We start from the raw sequence: 16,605 nt of genomic DNA on the forward strand, positions 1-16,605 counted from the left end.
TCTATGGCATTATATTCAGTTCTATGGCATTATATTCAGATCTATGGCATTATATTCAGATCTATGGCATTATATTCAGATCTATGGCATTATATTCAGATCTACGGCATTATATTCAGATCTACGGCATTATATTCAGATCTACGGCATTATATTCAGATCTATGGCATTATATTCAGGTCTATGGCATTATATTCAGGTCTACGGCATTATATTCAGATCTACGGCATTATATTCAGATCTACGGCATTATATTCAGATCTACGGCATTATATTCAGATCTACGGCATTATATTCAGTCTATGGCATTATATTCAGATCTACGGCATTATATTCAGATCTATGGCATTATATTCAGATCTACGGCATTATATTCAGTCTATGGCATTATATTCAGTCTATGGCATTATATTCAGTCTATGGCATTATATTCAGTTCTATGGCATTATATTCAGATCTATGGCATTATATTCAGATCTACGGCATTATATTCAGTCTATGGCATTATATTCAGTCTATGGCATTATATTCAGTCTATGGCATTATATTCAGTTCTATGGCATTATATTCAGATCTACGGCATTATATTCACATCTATGGCATTATATTCAGTTCTATGGCATTATATTCAGATCTACGGCATTATATTCAGATCTACGGCATTATATTTAGATCTACGGCATTATATTCAGTCTATGGCATTATATTCAGTCTATGGCATTATATTCAGATCTATGGCATTATATTCAGATCTATGGCATTATATTCAGTCTATGGCATTATATTCAGATCTATGGCATTATATTCAGATCTATGGCATTATATTCAGATCTACGGCATTATATTCAGTCTATGGCATTATATTCAGATCTATGGCATTATATTCAGATCTATGGCATTATATTCAGATCTATGGCATTATATTCAGTTCTATGGCATTATATTCAGATCTATGGCATTATATTCAGATCTACGGCATTATATTCACATCTATGGCATTATATTCAGATCTACGGCATTATATTCAGATCTACGGCATTATATTCAGTCTATGGCATTATATTCAGATCTATGGCATTATATTCAGATCTATGGCATTATATCCAGATCTATGGCATTATATTCACATCGATGGCTTTATATTCAGGTCTATGGCATTATATTCAGATCTACCGCATTATATTCAGATCTACGGCATTATATTCAGTCTATGGCATTATATTCAGTCTATGGCATTATATTCAGATCTATGGCATTATATTCAGATCTACGGCATTATATTCAGATCTATGGCATTATATTCAGATCTATGGCATTATATTCAGGTCTATGGCATTATATTCAGATCTACGGCATTATATTCAGATCTATGGCATTATATTCAGTCTATGGCATTATATTCAGATCTACGGCATTATATTCAGATCTATGGCATTATATTCAGATCTATGGCATTATATTCAGTTCTATGGCATTATATTCAGATCTATGGCATTATATTCAGATCTACGGGATTAGATTCAGATCTACGGCATTATATTCAGATCTATAGCATTATATTCAGGTCTATGGCATTATATTCAGATGGTGAGATGAAAGGTTGCAGTGATGATCATTGTAGCCGATCACACACATGTTGAGCTCATGAATGCAGTGATCTCGTTATTTCAACTCAATTTCTGCACACTGACGAATGCTTTCATCATAACTAACAGTGCAAACACAATGTCAATAAGAGATTTGTTGATTATAACGGGAGTTTTAGCACAAGTCCAGAACTCAGTCACTGAGAAACTCGAGTTGTTTGATTGACAGCTCCAGCAAATGTAAAGGGAGCTTTCTTTTATTCCTTTCAAAATATAATTTAATCAGTTTAAATAACCTTTTATTTTATTTACTTGATTTATTTATGTGAATTTGAGCGTTTAATCACTGGTTTGATTTACAGACAGACACATCATCTGACTGTACATGAATCTTCACATATCAGAAATCACTGATCGCAGATCAGAATTAACACGGTTACTAACATGTTGTGGCATTACTGTCGAGTCCATATCCTAATTGCAAAGCCTGTGTTGAAACTGATTTATCAAAGAATCCGCAGTGAAATGTACCAAATACAAAATAAAAATAATGCTCAACTGAGACATTCACATTGTTGCAAATAAATGAGCACATTCCTAGCATTAGGATCCTTTGGAAGGTGATGTTATTTTTATAGTCCAACCTGTATCGCACTTCTCTCCTCGTCATCTCACTAACACTCCAGTGGGCGGGGCTAAAGTTGCAGTGATGAAGTAGGCGTTGATCTTCTTCAGAGCTCGTCTTTCACATTGAGTCGTTCTCTGGATTTAGTTACAATAAAAGCTGTTTTTGGACTAACAAGAACGGTTTCAGTTGTGAAACTTACAGTATATTCTTATAGTATGATGACCTCTTATATGTCAAAAGCTCAAGTAGTTCATGACCCCTTTAACTAAACATAACAGCTTCAAAAAAGCCATAATATACATTGCAGAGCAAAATGTCCAAGTATCAGCATGGACCTAATTTTACTTACAAGTTGAAAAACCAATACGAAAATCTTGAGGAAACCACTGGTGAATTAGTCTTCCAGATTTTGACGTCAAGTATGCAGCACTCTATTCTGAAACACAAGCATGTGAATAATCTGTGTAATTGGGAATGTGCCAATGCAGAGCCATAATTTACATCACCCATGCAAATAATAAATCTGCAAAAATCATTTTTTTATGCTTTACATGGAGCATGATGCGTGATCTATTTATTACATGCTAAAGCATGCACAAACATCAAATCAAATCCCAGATGTATTCACATATCAAGGGACAAAATATGACTCACCAGACATAAAAATTGTATTCTGGTCCACGGCTGATTCAGGCTGCTGATACGATGCCACTCCAGCACAGCATGGCTTCGGCAAGAGACAAATTCCTATTTTCATACGTCTCTAAAACCTTTTCAGAATTTAGATATGCCAGGCTGTCTCTATTGATCCTTCCAAATCAGTTAAGGTCAGCAATAATGGAAGGTGTTTAGGATTCTTCATGCTTCTGTAATACTTTTATGACGTGAAAGTGCACAGTTCAGCAGTATCAGTGATTTAAACAGTCATGTTGTCACTATCAGGGTGGCCAATGGGCAGGTCAAATAGACCAAATCAGCAGCAAAGCCAGAAAAACGTGTAACCATGTTGACGAAATTCAGTTATTATAAATGAACCATGCTTGGGGCCAAACTAGACAATATATGAAGGAAACTTCTTTAGAAATCAGAACCAATCTCTACTAGAGTTTGCATAGGTCAGAAAATCTGTAATGCAATCACAAGAAAGTGCGTCAGGTATTCTATTTATTTCACTTATGATCGTTGTGACATTTAGACTGAATGTCTGATTCAGAACCTGGCAGGAAATTACTCTGTCATTCCCAACAATGTGAATAGGTCCAACAGTGTTTTCTCTGTGGGGGAATGTAAGAGAAGACCTTTTTATATATATTTGAAAAAAATCTGTCCTTGGTTCTAAACGGCACTTCCATCTTTTCACATAACCTTGTAAAGTATTAGACGTTAATGGAAGGAGATTGCACCCAGTCAATAAGGTTTGATTGAATCCTGCCACACTAAAACACTACATCAGTGCATGACTAGTTTGGCCTAAAAATAAAATGTAGCTCCAAGATGACGCAGCTTTTCAATGAATAGCCACGGGAGGAAATTGATTGTCAATGGTGGGGTGCCACTGATTTCGCTGTTATAGAATAACACATTCGTCAGTTATGTGTAAAAATTACTCAACCTGTGTAGAATCTTTAAAATGCAAGAACTTTGAGCTCAAACATGAAGACGCCACAGCTAATGAAACATTCATGATGCTGATAAAACTGTACAGTGGTTTTATCAACATCTAAACCCTAAACAACATTGTCTAAAAATGCCAAGCATCACAGCTGAAATGCAACCCAACATATATACTAAATATTCACAGGAAACATGGTTGAAATAAAACCAGAGCAGAGCAGCGCCATGACAGGATTGAAAGGAATAGATTTAACGTGTTTTCAATGGCATCCACTGTAAAAATTTGTATGAAGCTCTTTGATCACAATAATTCATATTGTCTGGTGTTTTTTGACTACTGAAAGTTATTGGAAAGATATTTGTGCAGTGTTTCCTCAGCGGAATGATCCAAAAACATTAAATAATAGGGATCCACAATATATATTAGCCACCATACCGGTATCGGCCGATATGCACTATATCGCAAAAAGTATTAGGACACCCCTCCAAATCACTGAATTCAGGTGTTCAGTCACTTCATGGCCACAGGTGTATAAATCATGCACTAGGCCTGCAGACGCTTCTACACACATTAGTGTAAGAATGGGTCGCTCTCAGGAGCTCAGTGAACTCAAGCGTGGGGCCGTGATAGGCTAACACCTGTGCAATAAGTCCATTCCTGACATTTTCTCACTACTAAATATTCCACGCTCAACTGTAAGTGGGATTATAACAAAGTGGAAGCGACTGGGAACAACAGCAACTCAGCCACGAAGTGATAGGCCACGTAAAATCACAGAGCGGGGTCAGCGCATGCTGAGGATCACAGTGTGCAGAAGTCACCAACTTTCTACAGTCAATAGCTCCAGACCTCCAGACTTCTGTGGCCTTCAGATGAGCTCAAGAACAGCGGAGAGAGCTTCATGGAATGGGTTTCCGTGGCCGAGCAGCTCATCCAAGCCTTACCTCACCAAGAGCAATGCAAAGCATGGGATGCAGTGGAGTAAAGTAAATTCCAAATCCCTATTAAATAACTGAAGAGACGTAGGACATATGTTTATCCCTCACAGACTCGCTTTCATTCCCATTAAAAATCAAAGATGGCGCTGCTGTGAATATAGTCTATTGTTATAAGATAAATAAAGTGCCTGAATGTTATTTACATATTTATATATACAATGTAACATATTTCATGATTAATTATATCCAGGGCTTGACATTAACTTTTTTGCTCAGCAGTTACTGTGGTTAGTGGTTTTCCAAAGTTACTAGCCATTCAGCATTTCACTGGCCACAATTTTGACATTGATACCATAAAGAAAGAAAAAAATATATATAGCAGGAATATTAGGCTGCTGTCACTTTAAGTGCTGAAGAACGGATCCATTAAACTGCTACACATGCGTTTCCTTTCTCAACTGTTTACGTTCACTTCAAACAGAACTGACTGTTTAAGGTCGCATCTATTTAGTCATTTTAATAAATATATGTTATTATTGCATCCTGTTAATGTACAACAATACTGAGGTGCAAATAGCATGCATCTTTCAAAATAAAGTATAAATAGCATCTAATTACTATTTACATATTGTAAAGAACTACTTTTACATAGTGTAAATAGAATATATTACTATTTTCACTTAGTATGCTCTTTGCACTTTAGTATAAATGGCCATTATCGCTTAGAAAAAAATGCTATTTTCACTGAGTGTAAATAGAATCTAGTTATTTTCAATTTGTGCAAATTGCTGCTGCCTTATTTTTTTCCAAGGTCATTTGTGAAGAAAACATTGTGGGAGTCTTTGTAAAAACACTTGGATATTTCTCAGCAGTGGTGTTTCATCATCACCAGTGATAGAAATGTAAGAATGAAACAGGCATGGCGATCAAATTGACTCCTTCGTCTGAGATTGGCTTCACGACTAGCTCTTCAGATCCTGTTTTAGAGGGAGAAGTTCTTTGGTGGGAGGGCTAGATTAGAACACACTTTGACATTTTGTCCAATGTCCTCCTATCTCTGTTTTTCTGTCACTTATCATCCATGCAGCCTGTTCTTTCTTTGATGGACTCTTTAAAGAAGCACAGCTGAAGGGTGTCTCTCCAGGGACGCAAGCAGATGGATGAAAGAGAATTTGTGGCTTAAGATCAGTTTCTCAGAGTATCCACAGCAATATACAACAGCATTTATCTGTGAATGTTCTTGCGTCTTTCTTTTTGTAGTCCTCAGTGTTTACTACTACACACTAGATTTTCACCTTTACCGCAGACAATGTGAGTTCTGCTTGCCTGTGCAGAACTTTGTGGGTGGTTGCTTGCAGGCAAAAGAGCCCAATATTCAGGCTAGGGTTGCATCTGTGTTCTTATAATCTTGCTTGACATAACACCCTCCAAATGCATGTATATTTTCAGAAATGGTGTGTAGTCACTCCTACTAGCAATTGTGGTATGTTGAATTTTTATATAAAATACATTTTTCAATTGTAAGTCTTTTAAAAGGGCATCTGAAGTAATAACTTAAGTGGAATGTAGCGTTGTCAAAAATATAGACACTGAAATATCTGAAACGCGTCCAGTACTCAATTTCTGTAGAATAGATACACGATACCAGCTGCTGTCTCTCTCTCTCTCTCTCTCTCTGTGAGTGACACACAAACCCACCTCTCCTCACTCGTTTCATGTGCTCCGGGTGAATATTGTAGCTGTTACAGGAATTGAATATTGGCATCACTTTGGGAATGAGTAAAATTATGCACAATACGTGCAATCCGAATTGTGCATAATTTTACTAATTCCCAAAGTGACGCACATAAAGCCACATCTCGGTGATAAATTGAGTTATTTTTCGCTGCTAATTGCACTAAACCAGTAAAATACACACAAAATAGTCTACAAAAATGCAGAGAATTCACTTAAGAATCAAGGTTGCATTAACTTTGGAATGGGGTCATTTTTATAAATTCATCTTTTTTTGTCTTGTGGACTATATGTAAACATTTTTATGTTGAATATCTTATAACATGCGCTTTGTATGATCCCTCTTATTTTGTTACAATTATTCACAGATTCTGCAAAGGGTTCTCATATTTTTCTTGCAACTGTAAATGTATTAAAGAAATCAGTAGTTGTGCAACCCTTACAGATATGTCCGTATTATATGCATCCACATAAAAGGCATCACGTGTTTTTGCTCACCTGCCGGTGTCAGCAGATGTGATGGCGATGAGCGGGGGGGTGCGCAGTGCCAGGGTGGTGGGACGGGCCATCGGCTCCATCTCTCTGCTGTTCCAGTCGTGTTGCTCAGCTAGCCGGAAGGCCAGCGGGGGCAGCTGCAGGTTTCGGCTGGATCGTCTGCGCACTTGGATGAGCTCCATGCCTGGAGCGACTGCTTCCTCTGCCTCGGCGGCTGGGTACTCTGGGGACCCATCGCACACCTGGCACAACACAAACACACACACACACACCGTTTAATAGAGCTCAGTATTCCACAGAGCCGAGTGGAACAGATCATACACAGATCGGGAAGGCGGTGTTGAGTGCACGGGCCTACAGATGTGTCTTGGGGTTATGAGGATTTGAATTGTATTTTTATGACTGACTTGAGGGCAGAAAACTGCACACACACTTCCCAGACCCATACATGCAAACTGACAAGCGGTGAAAAAGGTGACATGTTTCCAAATTAAATACTTTTAGCGGGATCTGGGGCTTTGCCTCCCAGTAAGGTTTTTAACATGTAAACGAAGCATTTTGGGGCACTCTGACAAGAAAATAAAGGTAACATTTGCTTCAAGTAAAAAACCTTTACACTAGCGTTGGGCAGTCACAAATTTCACAATTTGATTTGATAGAGTAGAGTACATAGATCAGGTAGAGTACATAGCAAATTGTACTGTGCAATGTATGAGGGGATTTTTGGTGGTATAAATATATTGATTCTGAAGTGTTCTATCAGCTTTTAAATAGGCCTACTTAAATCTGCATATTTGTGATATTTAACCGAGGGCAGTTATTTAATTTTATAAAGGCCATTTGTCGAAGTACCGAATCAAAAATAAAATGAGGCAAGCTCCATGTAATGCCTCTGTTAGCGCCAGTTTCTTCTTAAAGGGTTAGTTCACCCCAAAATGAAATGTATGTCATTAACTCCTCCCCCTAATGTCGCTCCACACCCGTAAGACCTCCGTTCATCTTCACACACAGTTTAAGATATTTTATATTTAGTCAGAGAGTGTATGCAAGTGTATGCACACTATACTGTCCATGTCCAGAAAGGGAATAAAAACATCATCACAGTAGTCCATATGAGACATCAGTGGGTTAATTAGAGTCTCTTGAAGCAGAGAAAATACATTTGGGTCCAAAAATAACAAAAACTACGACTTTATTCACTCAGTGAATGAATCAGTGAATTGATCAATGATTCGGATCGCCAGTGTCACGTGATTTCAGCAGTTTGGCACACGATCCGAATCATTGATCGATTCACTGATTCATAACCGTTTTAATCTTTATTTGAGGGTTAGTTCTATGGCATTATATTCAGATCTATGGCATTATATTCAGATCTATGGCATTATATTCAGATCTATGGCATTATATTCAGATCTATGGCATTATATTCAGATCTATGGCATTATATTCAGTTCTATGGCATTATATTCAGATCTATGGCATTATATTCAGATCTATGGCATTATATTCAGATCTATGGCATTATATTCAGATCTATGGCATTATATTCAGATCTACGGCATTAGATTCAGATCTACGGCATTATACTCAGATCTATGGCATTATATTCAGATCTATGGCATTATATTCAGATCTACGGCATTATATTCAGTTCTATGGCATTATATTCAGATCTATGGCATTATATTCAGATCTACGGCATTATATTCAGACTATGGCATTATATTCAGATCTACGGCATTATATTCAGATCTACGGCATTATATTCAGATCTACGGCATTATATTCAGATCTACGGCATTATATTCAGATCTATGGCATTATATTCAGATCTATGGCATTATATTCAGATCTACGGCATTATATTCAGATCTATGGCATTATATTCAGATCTATGGCATTATATTCAGATCTACGGCATTATATTCAGATCTACGGCATTATATTCAGATCTACGGCATTATATTCAGATCTACGGCATTATATTCAGATCTACGGCATTATATTCAGATCTACGGCATTATATTCAGATCTACGGCATTATATTCAGATCTACCGCATTATATTCAGATCTACCGCATTATATTCAGATCTACCGCATTATATTCAGATCTACGGCATTAGATTCAGATCTACGGCATTATATTCAGATCTATGGCATTATATTCAGATCTATGGCATTATATTCAGATCTATGGCATTATATTCAGATCTATGGCATTATATTCAGATCTACGGCATTATATTCAGATCTATGGCGTTATATTCAGATCTATGGCATTATATTCAGATCTATGGCATTATATTCAGTCTATGGCATTATATTCACATCGATGGCTTTATATTCAGTTTATGGCATTATATTCAGATCTATGGCATTATATTCAGTTCTATGGCATTATATTCAGATCTATGGCATTATATTCAGTTCTATGGCATTATATTCACATCGATGGCTTTATATTCAGTTTATGGCATTATATTCAGATGGTGAGATGAAAGGTTGCAGTGATGATCATTGTAGCCGATCACACACATGTTGAGCTCATGAATGCAGTGATCTCGTTATTTCAACTCAATTTCTGCACACTGACGAATGCTTTTATCATAACTAACAGTGCAAACACAATGTCAATAAGAGATTTGTTGATTATAACGGGAGTTTTAGCACAAGTCCAGAACTCAGTCACTGAGAAACTCGAGTTGTTTGATTGACAGCTCCAGCGAAATTGCGACTGATTTATCAAAGAATCCGCAGTGAAATGTACCCAATACAAATAAATAATGCTCAACTGAGACATTCACATTGAGCACATTCCTAGCATTAGGATCCTTTAGAAGGTGATGTTACTCCTTCTTGTACCGCTGCAGACGCAGTGTTTCACATTGAGTCGTTCTCTAGACTTATTACAATAAAAGCTGGTTTTGGGCTAACAAGGAAGTTTTCATTTCTGAAACTTACAGGATATTCTCATAGTATGATTACCTCTTATATGTCAACATCTCAAGGAAATATTGATTTCTAAGTTCATGACTCCTTTAACTAAACATGCAGCACACCAAATACTATGACAATATATTTCAATATGATCCTAAAATAGGCTTCCTTTTCACCAAGCACAATCTGATTTTAGGGTGAAATATGACCTGGATTTGTTCTTGACAAGCTTCATGAGATTCATCCTAGTATAAATAGATTTGCAGAAAATGAGTTGGTGGTTATAATGGAGGCACGACCCCAAGATGAATTCCCAAATTAAGTAAATTAATTTCCTTAAAGAGTATGTCAAACCTCTTGGGGCTATGAGTCTAAATTTAATCAGCCCAGAGATGGTCCTTTCTTCTGTCATTCCGGTAAAAACTTTGGGAAAGGAAATGTTTTCTTAGTGGGGAAAAAAGGCATGCAACAAATACAATTGTCATATTTTGTACTGTACTTAATTTAATATTTTCCATGAGGAGAGGCACTTAGATTATCTTTAAAAAGCAGTCAGAGGGTCTGCATGGCGTGCACAAAATAAATAAAGCAAGCAGAAAAAAACCTAGAAAAGACTGTGCTTTCTGGGAGTATGGTTTTTAATTTTTAAGATGTCAAATGTTCTGTCATGCCTTATTATTTATGGGGCATTTAAAGGGACAGTACATCCAAAAATGAAAACTCTGACATCATTTACTCGTCCTTATGTTGTTCCAAATATGTATGAATTTCTTTCTTCTGCTGAACACAAATTATATTTTTAAGGATATGGGTAACCAAACACTTGATGGAAGAAAAAAAAACCTACTATGTAGTATATCAACTGGCATTCTTCAAAATATCTTCCTTTGTGTTCAACAGAAGAAAGAAACTCATACAGGGTGAGTCAATGACAGAATTTTTATTTTTGTGTGAACAATATCTACAAGTAAACACAAAATCTCCTAAATAAATCAAATAGAAAGGGCTTCTATACAACCGATCTATTAATGAAGGTGACCAAGATTGACAGTAAGAAGGAAAAAGGGACAAACAAAAGTACAATATTCCCACACAATACACGTAATTCCCCAGGTATACTCTCTGACGCCCTCAAACAGCTCTGGAGAATCACCTAATGGGCTGTGTTCACATTACTGGTGCTTTTTTCCAATGAAGGGAACCGATATGAGCGCAGCATCCATTCACAAAATATGTCCCATAGGGATTGTCGAACTGTGCCGCGACGAGATGGAAAGCTTGCTGTCAGAGGAAAGGTAACGAAGCCTCTGTGTGTTTGCCTTTCCCAAGCTGCAACTTTATTAGCATAAGTAGTCCGCCAGTGTAACTTATAAGGAGAGAGATTTCTGTGGAATAGAGATGCTGTCATTAATTTCCATTTTGCATAGCTTCCACATACTAGCACGCACACACACACAAAGTGCTGATATAACTTGATATTTCAAGCTCTCTCTCTTTTAATTGGACCAATAACTTATTGCATTAATCATGACGGCATGTAAACCAAAAATATAAAAACATCTATCAAATTAAAGCTCCCCTTTTTGCAATAGGGCCCTAATGCACTATTCATTATTATATGAGAAGCTTGACTCACGCACTGAAGCCTGTGGGCATGTTGAAAGCCCCGGCCCGCAACACAAAGCATCAAGGGCTTCATTTATAGTCAGAGCAACATCTCACACCGAAGGCACATAAAATGCGTCCACGTGACTAAACAAGGGATGGAATTAGCTGTCTGGAGACAGACAACACAATATCATAAAATTTGCAGAAACACAATAAGATGATGTGTGCAGTTATTATAGAGTCAGATTAGGAGGGGCGGGTGGGAGACGGGGTTTAAAATAGCCTTTCGAAGAGACGCAGATCACAGCGATGGTTTGAATGGCACGGCGCGCAGCGGAACAAAAGAGTGAACCCTCCACCTGCGGCTCACACGAAACGGAGGCACTTTGTTCGGCGAGAAAACAGGGAAGAGGGAACGTAAGGGTAATTTCAACTATTTGGCAGATGTATTCTAGGAGAGGAGTCAGAGGTTATGGGTTGGGCGTGGGCTTGAACGGTTTGAACATCTTTCTCTGGACAATGGAACATGACTCATGCTTGAGTGCTTCTGAAATACTTCAATACAGCCAGAACTGATCGATAGACATTTATAAAAACAGATCTGACTAGATCGGCCATGTTCAGAGCTGTAAAATACTCAATATAATGTCATCAAATTATTCTATAGTAATTCAATACAAGCCACTGAACCATTTGGTGGACCTACACCGACTATATTCATGTTAAGAAAGAGACAAACATTAAAGGGGTTCAGCCAAAAATGTAAATGCTGTCATTAATTCCTCACCGATGTGGTTGGACACCCGTCAGACCTCCGTTCATCTCCACACACAGATGAAGATATTAGTGTTGAAATCCGATGGCTCAGAAAGGCCTTCATTGACACCAATGTCATTTCCTCTCTCAAGACCAATAAAGGCACTAAAGACGGCGTTACAAAGCCCATCTCACTACAGCGGCTCTACAATCATTCATGAAGAGATGAGAATAGTTTGTGCGCAAAAAAAAACTACTAAATAATGACTTGTACGATACGCTAATGCATAATTCTCCGAAGCTTCACGAAGCAGTGTTTTGATATCGGCCCATCACTATATAAGTCGTTTAGTTTTTTTTGCACACAAAAACTATTCTGGTCTCTTCATAAAATGATTGTAGTGTGAGATGGGCTTTGTAACGACGTCTTTAGTGCCTTTATGGGTCTTGAGAGAGGAAATGACATTGGTGTCAATGAAGGCCTTTCTGAGCCATCGGATTTCAACACTAATATCTTCATCTGTGTGTGAAGATGAACGGAGGTCTGACGGCTGTCCAACCACAGGAGGAATTAATCACACAATTATAATTTTTGAGTGAACTAACCCAAAGTTTTACATTTTTATCTTAGAACTTTTTTAAAATCTTAAACTAGATCTGGTCTTATTACATTAAAAAAAAATCTTGATTACACTTTATTTTACAGTGTCATTGTTACATATACTTACTATAGTAATAACAGGAAATTGTGTATAATTACATGCAACTAACCCTAAAACAAAACCTAATCCTACCCTAACCTTATAGTAAGTAGTTACTAAATATTACTCTGTACTTAGATATATAATCACATTGTAACAATGACACCTGAAAATAAAGTGTAACGTAGTTACATTGTACTTATAAGTATTGAGTAATATTAACTAACTTACTTAGCCTGACCCACATCAAGATGTTTGGTCTGGAAACTCACCATTGACAGCTCAATCTGAGGGGCGGATAAACGGCTGTCTGTCAAACTCCCTCTGCACGCGATAGGATAGCGGTACACCAACCAGAGCAACTAATGTGCTCTGGAGCTCGCTGAAAGATTAAACATTCGCCGTATCCGGTCGGCTAAACTCCAAACACATCTTCCCTTTTTAAGAATGACTTCAGTGCCGTTCTTTGTTCTTTTCTCAGAGAAAAGCTTAACTCCAAGTCTTTCAGAGTCGCGGTCAAAGCTGATTCGAAAGACCGCCGTTCACCAGTTTCTGTGTTTACTAGAAGCACGCAAACGCAACTCGGCCGTTGTCATTATGGCTCCGCCCACCGACTCTATACACGATGTGATAGGCAAAATACAGCTCAGAAGTGTATTGAGAGTTGCTAGACGACACTCGCGGGCAGATTAAATTTGCTGCTGCTAGGGTGTGTCTAGATTTCTAGGCTATAACTTACTATATCTGTACTGTACATGTTATGTACTTACTATAGAATTATGTTTAGGGTTTGGTTTTAGGTTAGTTACTTGTTATTTACCTGTTTTTTGTTTTTGTTTTTTTACCTTGATTTAACCAGGCAAGTTACTTAAGAACAAGTTGTTATTTTCAACAACAACATGGCAAGAGAATTATATCTCCTGAAAAACATACAAACATATTTTGCAGCACACACATATATATTTTTTATTTATTTAACTGTTATTACTCTAGTAAGTACATTAATAACGTATCAACATCACCTTAAAATAAAGTGTTACCAAAATATTTTCACAAGACTGAAAAATAAAGAATTCTAACAAAGTTCGTAAATTATTCATAAATTTGATTCTCAAATGTGTGTGTGTGTGTGTGTGTGTGTGTGTGTGTGTGTGTGTGTGTGTGTGTGTGTGTGTGTGTAATGTAAATCAGTAGGGTTTATTTATATACTGTACGCTACTGTTCAAAAGTTTTGGGTTAGTACAATTTTTTTTTAAATTAATATTTTTTTTCAGTAAGGGTGCATTAAATTGATTAAACATGGCAGTAAAGACATTTATAATGTTACAAAAGATCTCTATTTCAAACAAATGCTGTTCTTTTTAACTTTCTATTCATCAAAGAATCCTGATTTCATCATTGATAATAATCATAAATGTGTGTTGATCATCAAATCCTCTTCTGAGAATGATTAGTGAAGGATCATGTGACACTGAAGACTGGAGTAATGATGATAAATTCAGCCTTGATCACAGGAATAAATTACACTTTACTATATATATTCACACAGAGAACAGATGATTTCCACTGGAGGAATATTTCACTGTATACTGTATTTTTGATCAAATGAATGCAGCTTTGGTGAGCAGAAGAGACTTCTTTCAAAAACAGTAAAAAATTTAATAAAACGTTTTTACTGGTAGTGAATACATGTGGGTACATACTGTACACACTGCAAAGTATGACTTTTGCATGAACTATGAAATGTTAAGTTGCCCAGTGTATAAAATGCTTTTTCTTGCATTAAATGATATGTATCTTCAGTGGCCCAGATGGTGAATTAATCATAGGTGTACCGTTGCTCTCTGCAAATGTTAAAGCTCTTGAATTGCTAGCAGGGAAGTAACACGGGTCCCTCCATCACTGGAGGACGAGCTAAAATATTCATGTCTGTTCACAGCAGCTATTTTCGTTTACAGTCATCGACTATATATTAAAAGAGCCAGTAGACAAGTCACTCAGAGACAGTTCTCTTCACTCCAACCGGTCTTACTTGCCGTTTTGCAAAAATATCCATCTCATTTTGTGTGTATATACACAATTTACAACATTAGCCTGGTCGTCCTTCACAGAGCAGACACACACAGCCCTTTCCCTGTTATTTATCTCTTACTGTTTGTCAATGTTTCAGAAAGTGAAAAAATCTGGATACATCCATCCAGCATGTGAAGTATTACAGGATTCAGGGAATAAATCAGCGGTTTCATCACTCATTTGTCAGTCGAGGTATCCCGAGAGTTATAAGAGCCTACGCGGATCATGAGAGATCGGATCAGTGCCGTACTGTTGTTCGGCTGTTCTTGTTAATAACTGAGAAGCCATTTACAAGATTAATCTCATAGATCAGACGGCATGAGTTATCTTTTGGCCTTTGCTAAGCCTTAACCAGCTCTTAGACGCCTTGTCTGACTCATTTCATTACTTTTAATGTCAACATGCAGTTTTTTTGATAGTAAACTTTAGACATTCTACTAACTATGAGTAACTTTGCAACTACATGTCATTAGGGTATTAGTAAACTTTTAGGTTAGGGTTAGTAGAATAAGTTGACATGTAGTTGCAAGTTTACTTATAGCCAGTTGGGGAAGCATCAAAATGAAGAGTAATGCTGTCTCCATATTAAACCCTACGGTTTAAAGGGTTACTTCAGCGATTAGCATATGGCTTTGTATCAGTAGAAACCCTGGAGTATATTCAAATGATTGTGCTTTCCCCCCTCATATCCCCCTGAGACAAGAGATTTATGCATTTTATTTCTGGAAAAATTCCTCCTATGACGCAAATTGACGATATTTGCATCATAGGAGGAATGTTTGGCCAAAGGCTAAAGACTACAGCCAGCAGAGGGAGCCATTCCCGCATGTTTTGAACCCGCGCATGAAGGATGGAGATCACACTCACAGCTCAGCTCAGCTACAGGCACTCATTTAAACGGAGAGATGGTGAGCAATGGAAGTCTTTTAACTTCTCAAATTAATTTCTATGAAAGTTAAGCTTGCAAAGGCATAAACTGAAAAGCACCAGACTGAACTCGTGTTGTGAATGTATGCCGCGAGTGTGGTCGCGATTACCTCAGCTCTCATCACGAGAGCTCATCAGCTCATTTATCTCACTCCTGCAGTCAGTGCTCAGTGCTGTGAGACTCGCGCGGTGACTCACTCATTATATTGAACAGACACGTTCAGTTTTTAATTGTAGTTTCTTCTCCAACTCAGTCACAGTAATCCAGTAGCGGCGGCTTTGAGAATGGCCTCACAGGACAGCGAAGCATTTCTGGGAATTGTAGTCTTTCATCCCCATGAGACAAAAATACATTTTCTGTCTTTTCTCAGTCTAGAAGGCACCAAATTCAAAAATAATTTCACATTTCTACCACATTGATGACCCAGTTTAAATACAGGTTCATCTTCCCAGCGCTGAAGTACTACCCCTTTAAGAATAGGACGGCATTAAAATTTCATGTGCATGTAAAGGCAGACATCCCAAAATCTTTGCCATTAGATTTTACCATAAATCTAGAGTAGATTTAGTCAACTAAAATCAAATGGGTTTATTTAAATTGTA

At 37.3% G+C, this 16,605-nt stretch overlaps 1 protein-coding gene across 2 annotated transcripts in view; it reads right to left on the reverse strand.

Annotated features, from left to right (window-relative positions):
* Nucleotides 1-16,605, reverse strand: part of LOC137061888 (3',5'-cyclic-AMP phosphodiesterase 4D) — a 320,568-nt gene that overhangs the window by 226,639 nt on the left and 77,324 nt on the right. For both annotated transcript variants that reach the window (XM_067432547.1, XM_067432545.1), the window contains exon 3: nt 7,000-7,238. In XM_067432547.1, the coding sequence (XP_067288648.1) occupies nt 7,000-7,238 (239 nt within the window). The remainder of the gene's footprint in view (nt 1-6,999; nt 7,239-16,605) is intronic.

This window comes from Pseudorasbora parva, chromosome 23, assembly GCF_024679245.1.
Source record: "Pseudorasbora parva isolate DD20220531a chromosome 23, ASM2467924v1, whole genome shotgun sequence".
NCBI classification, from domain to species: Eukaryota; Metazoa; Chordata; class Actinopteri; order Cypriniformes; family Gobionidae; genus Pseudorasbora; species Pseudorasbora parva.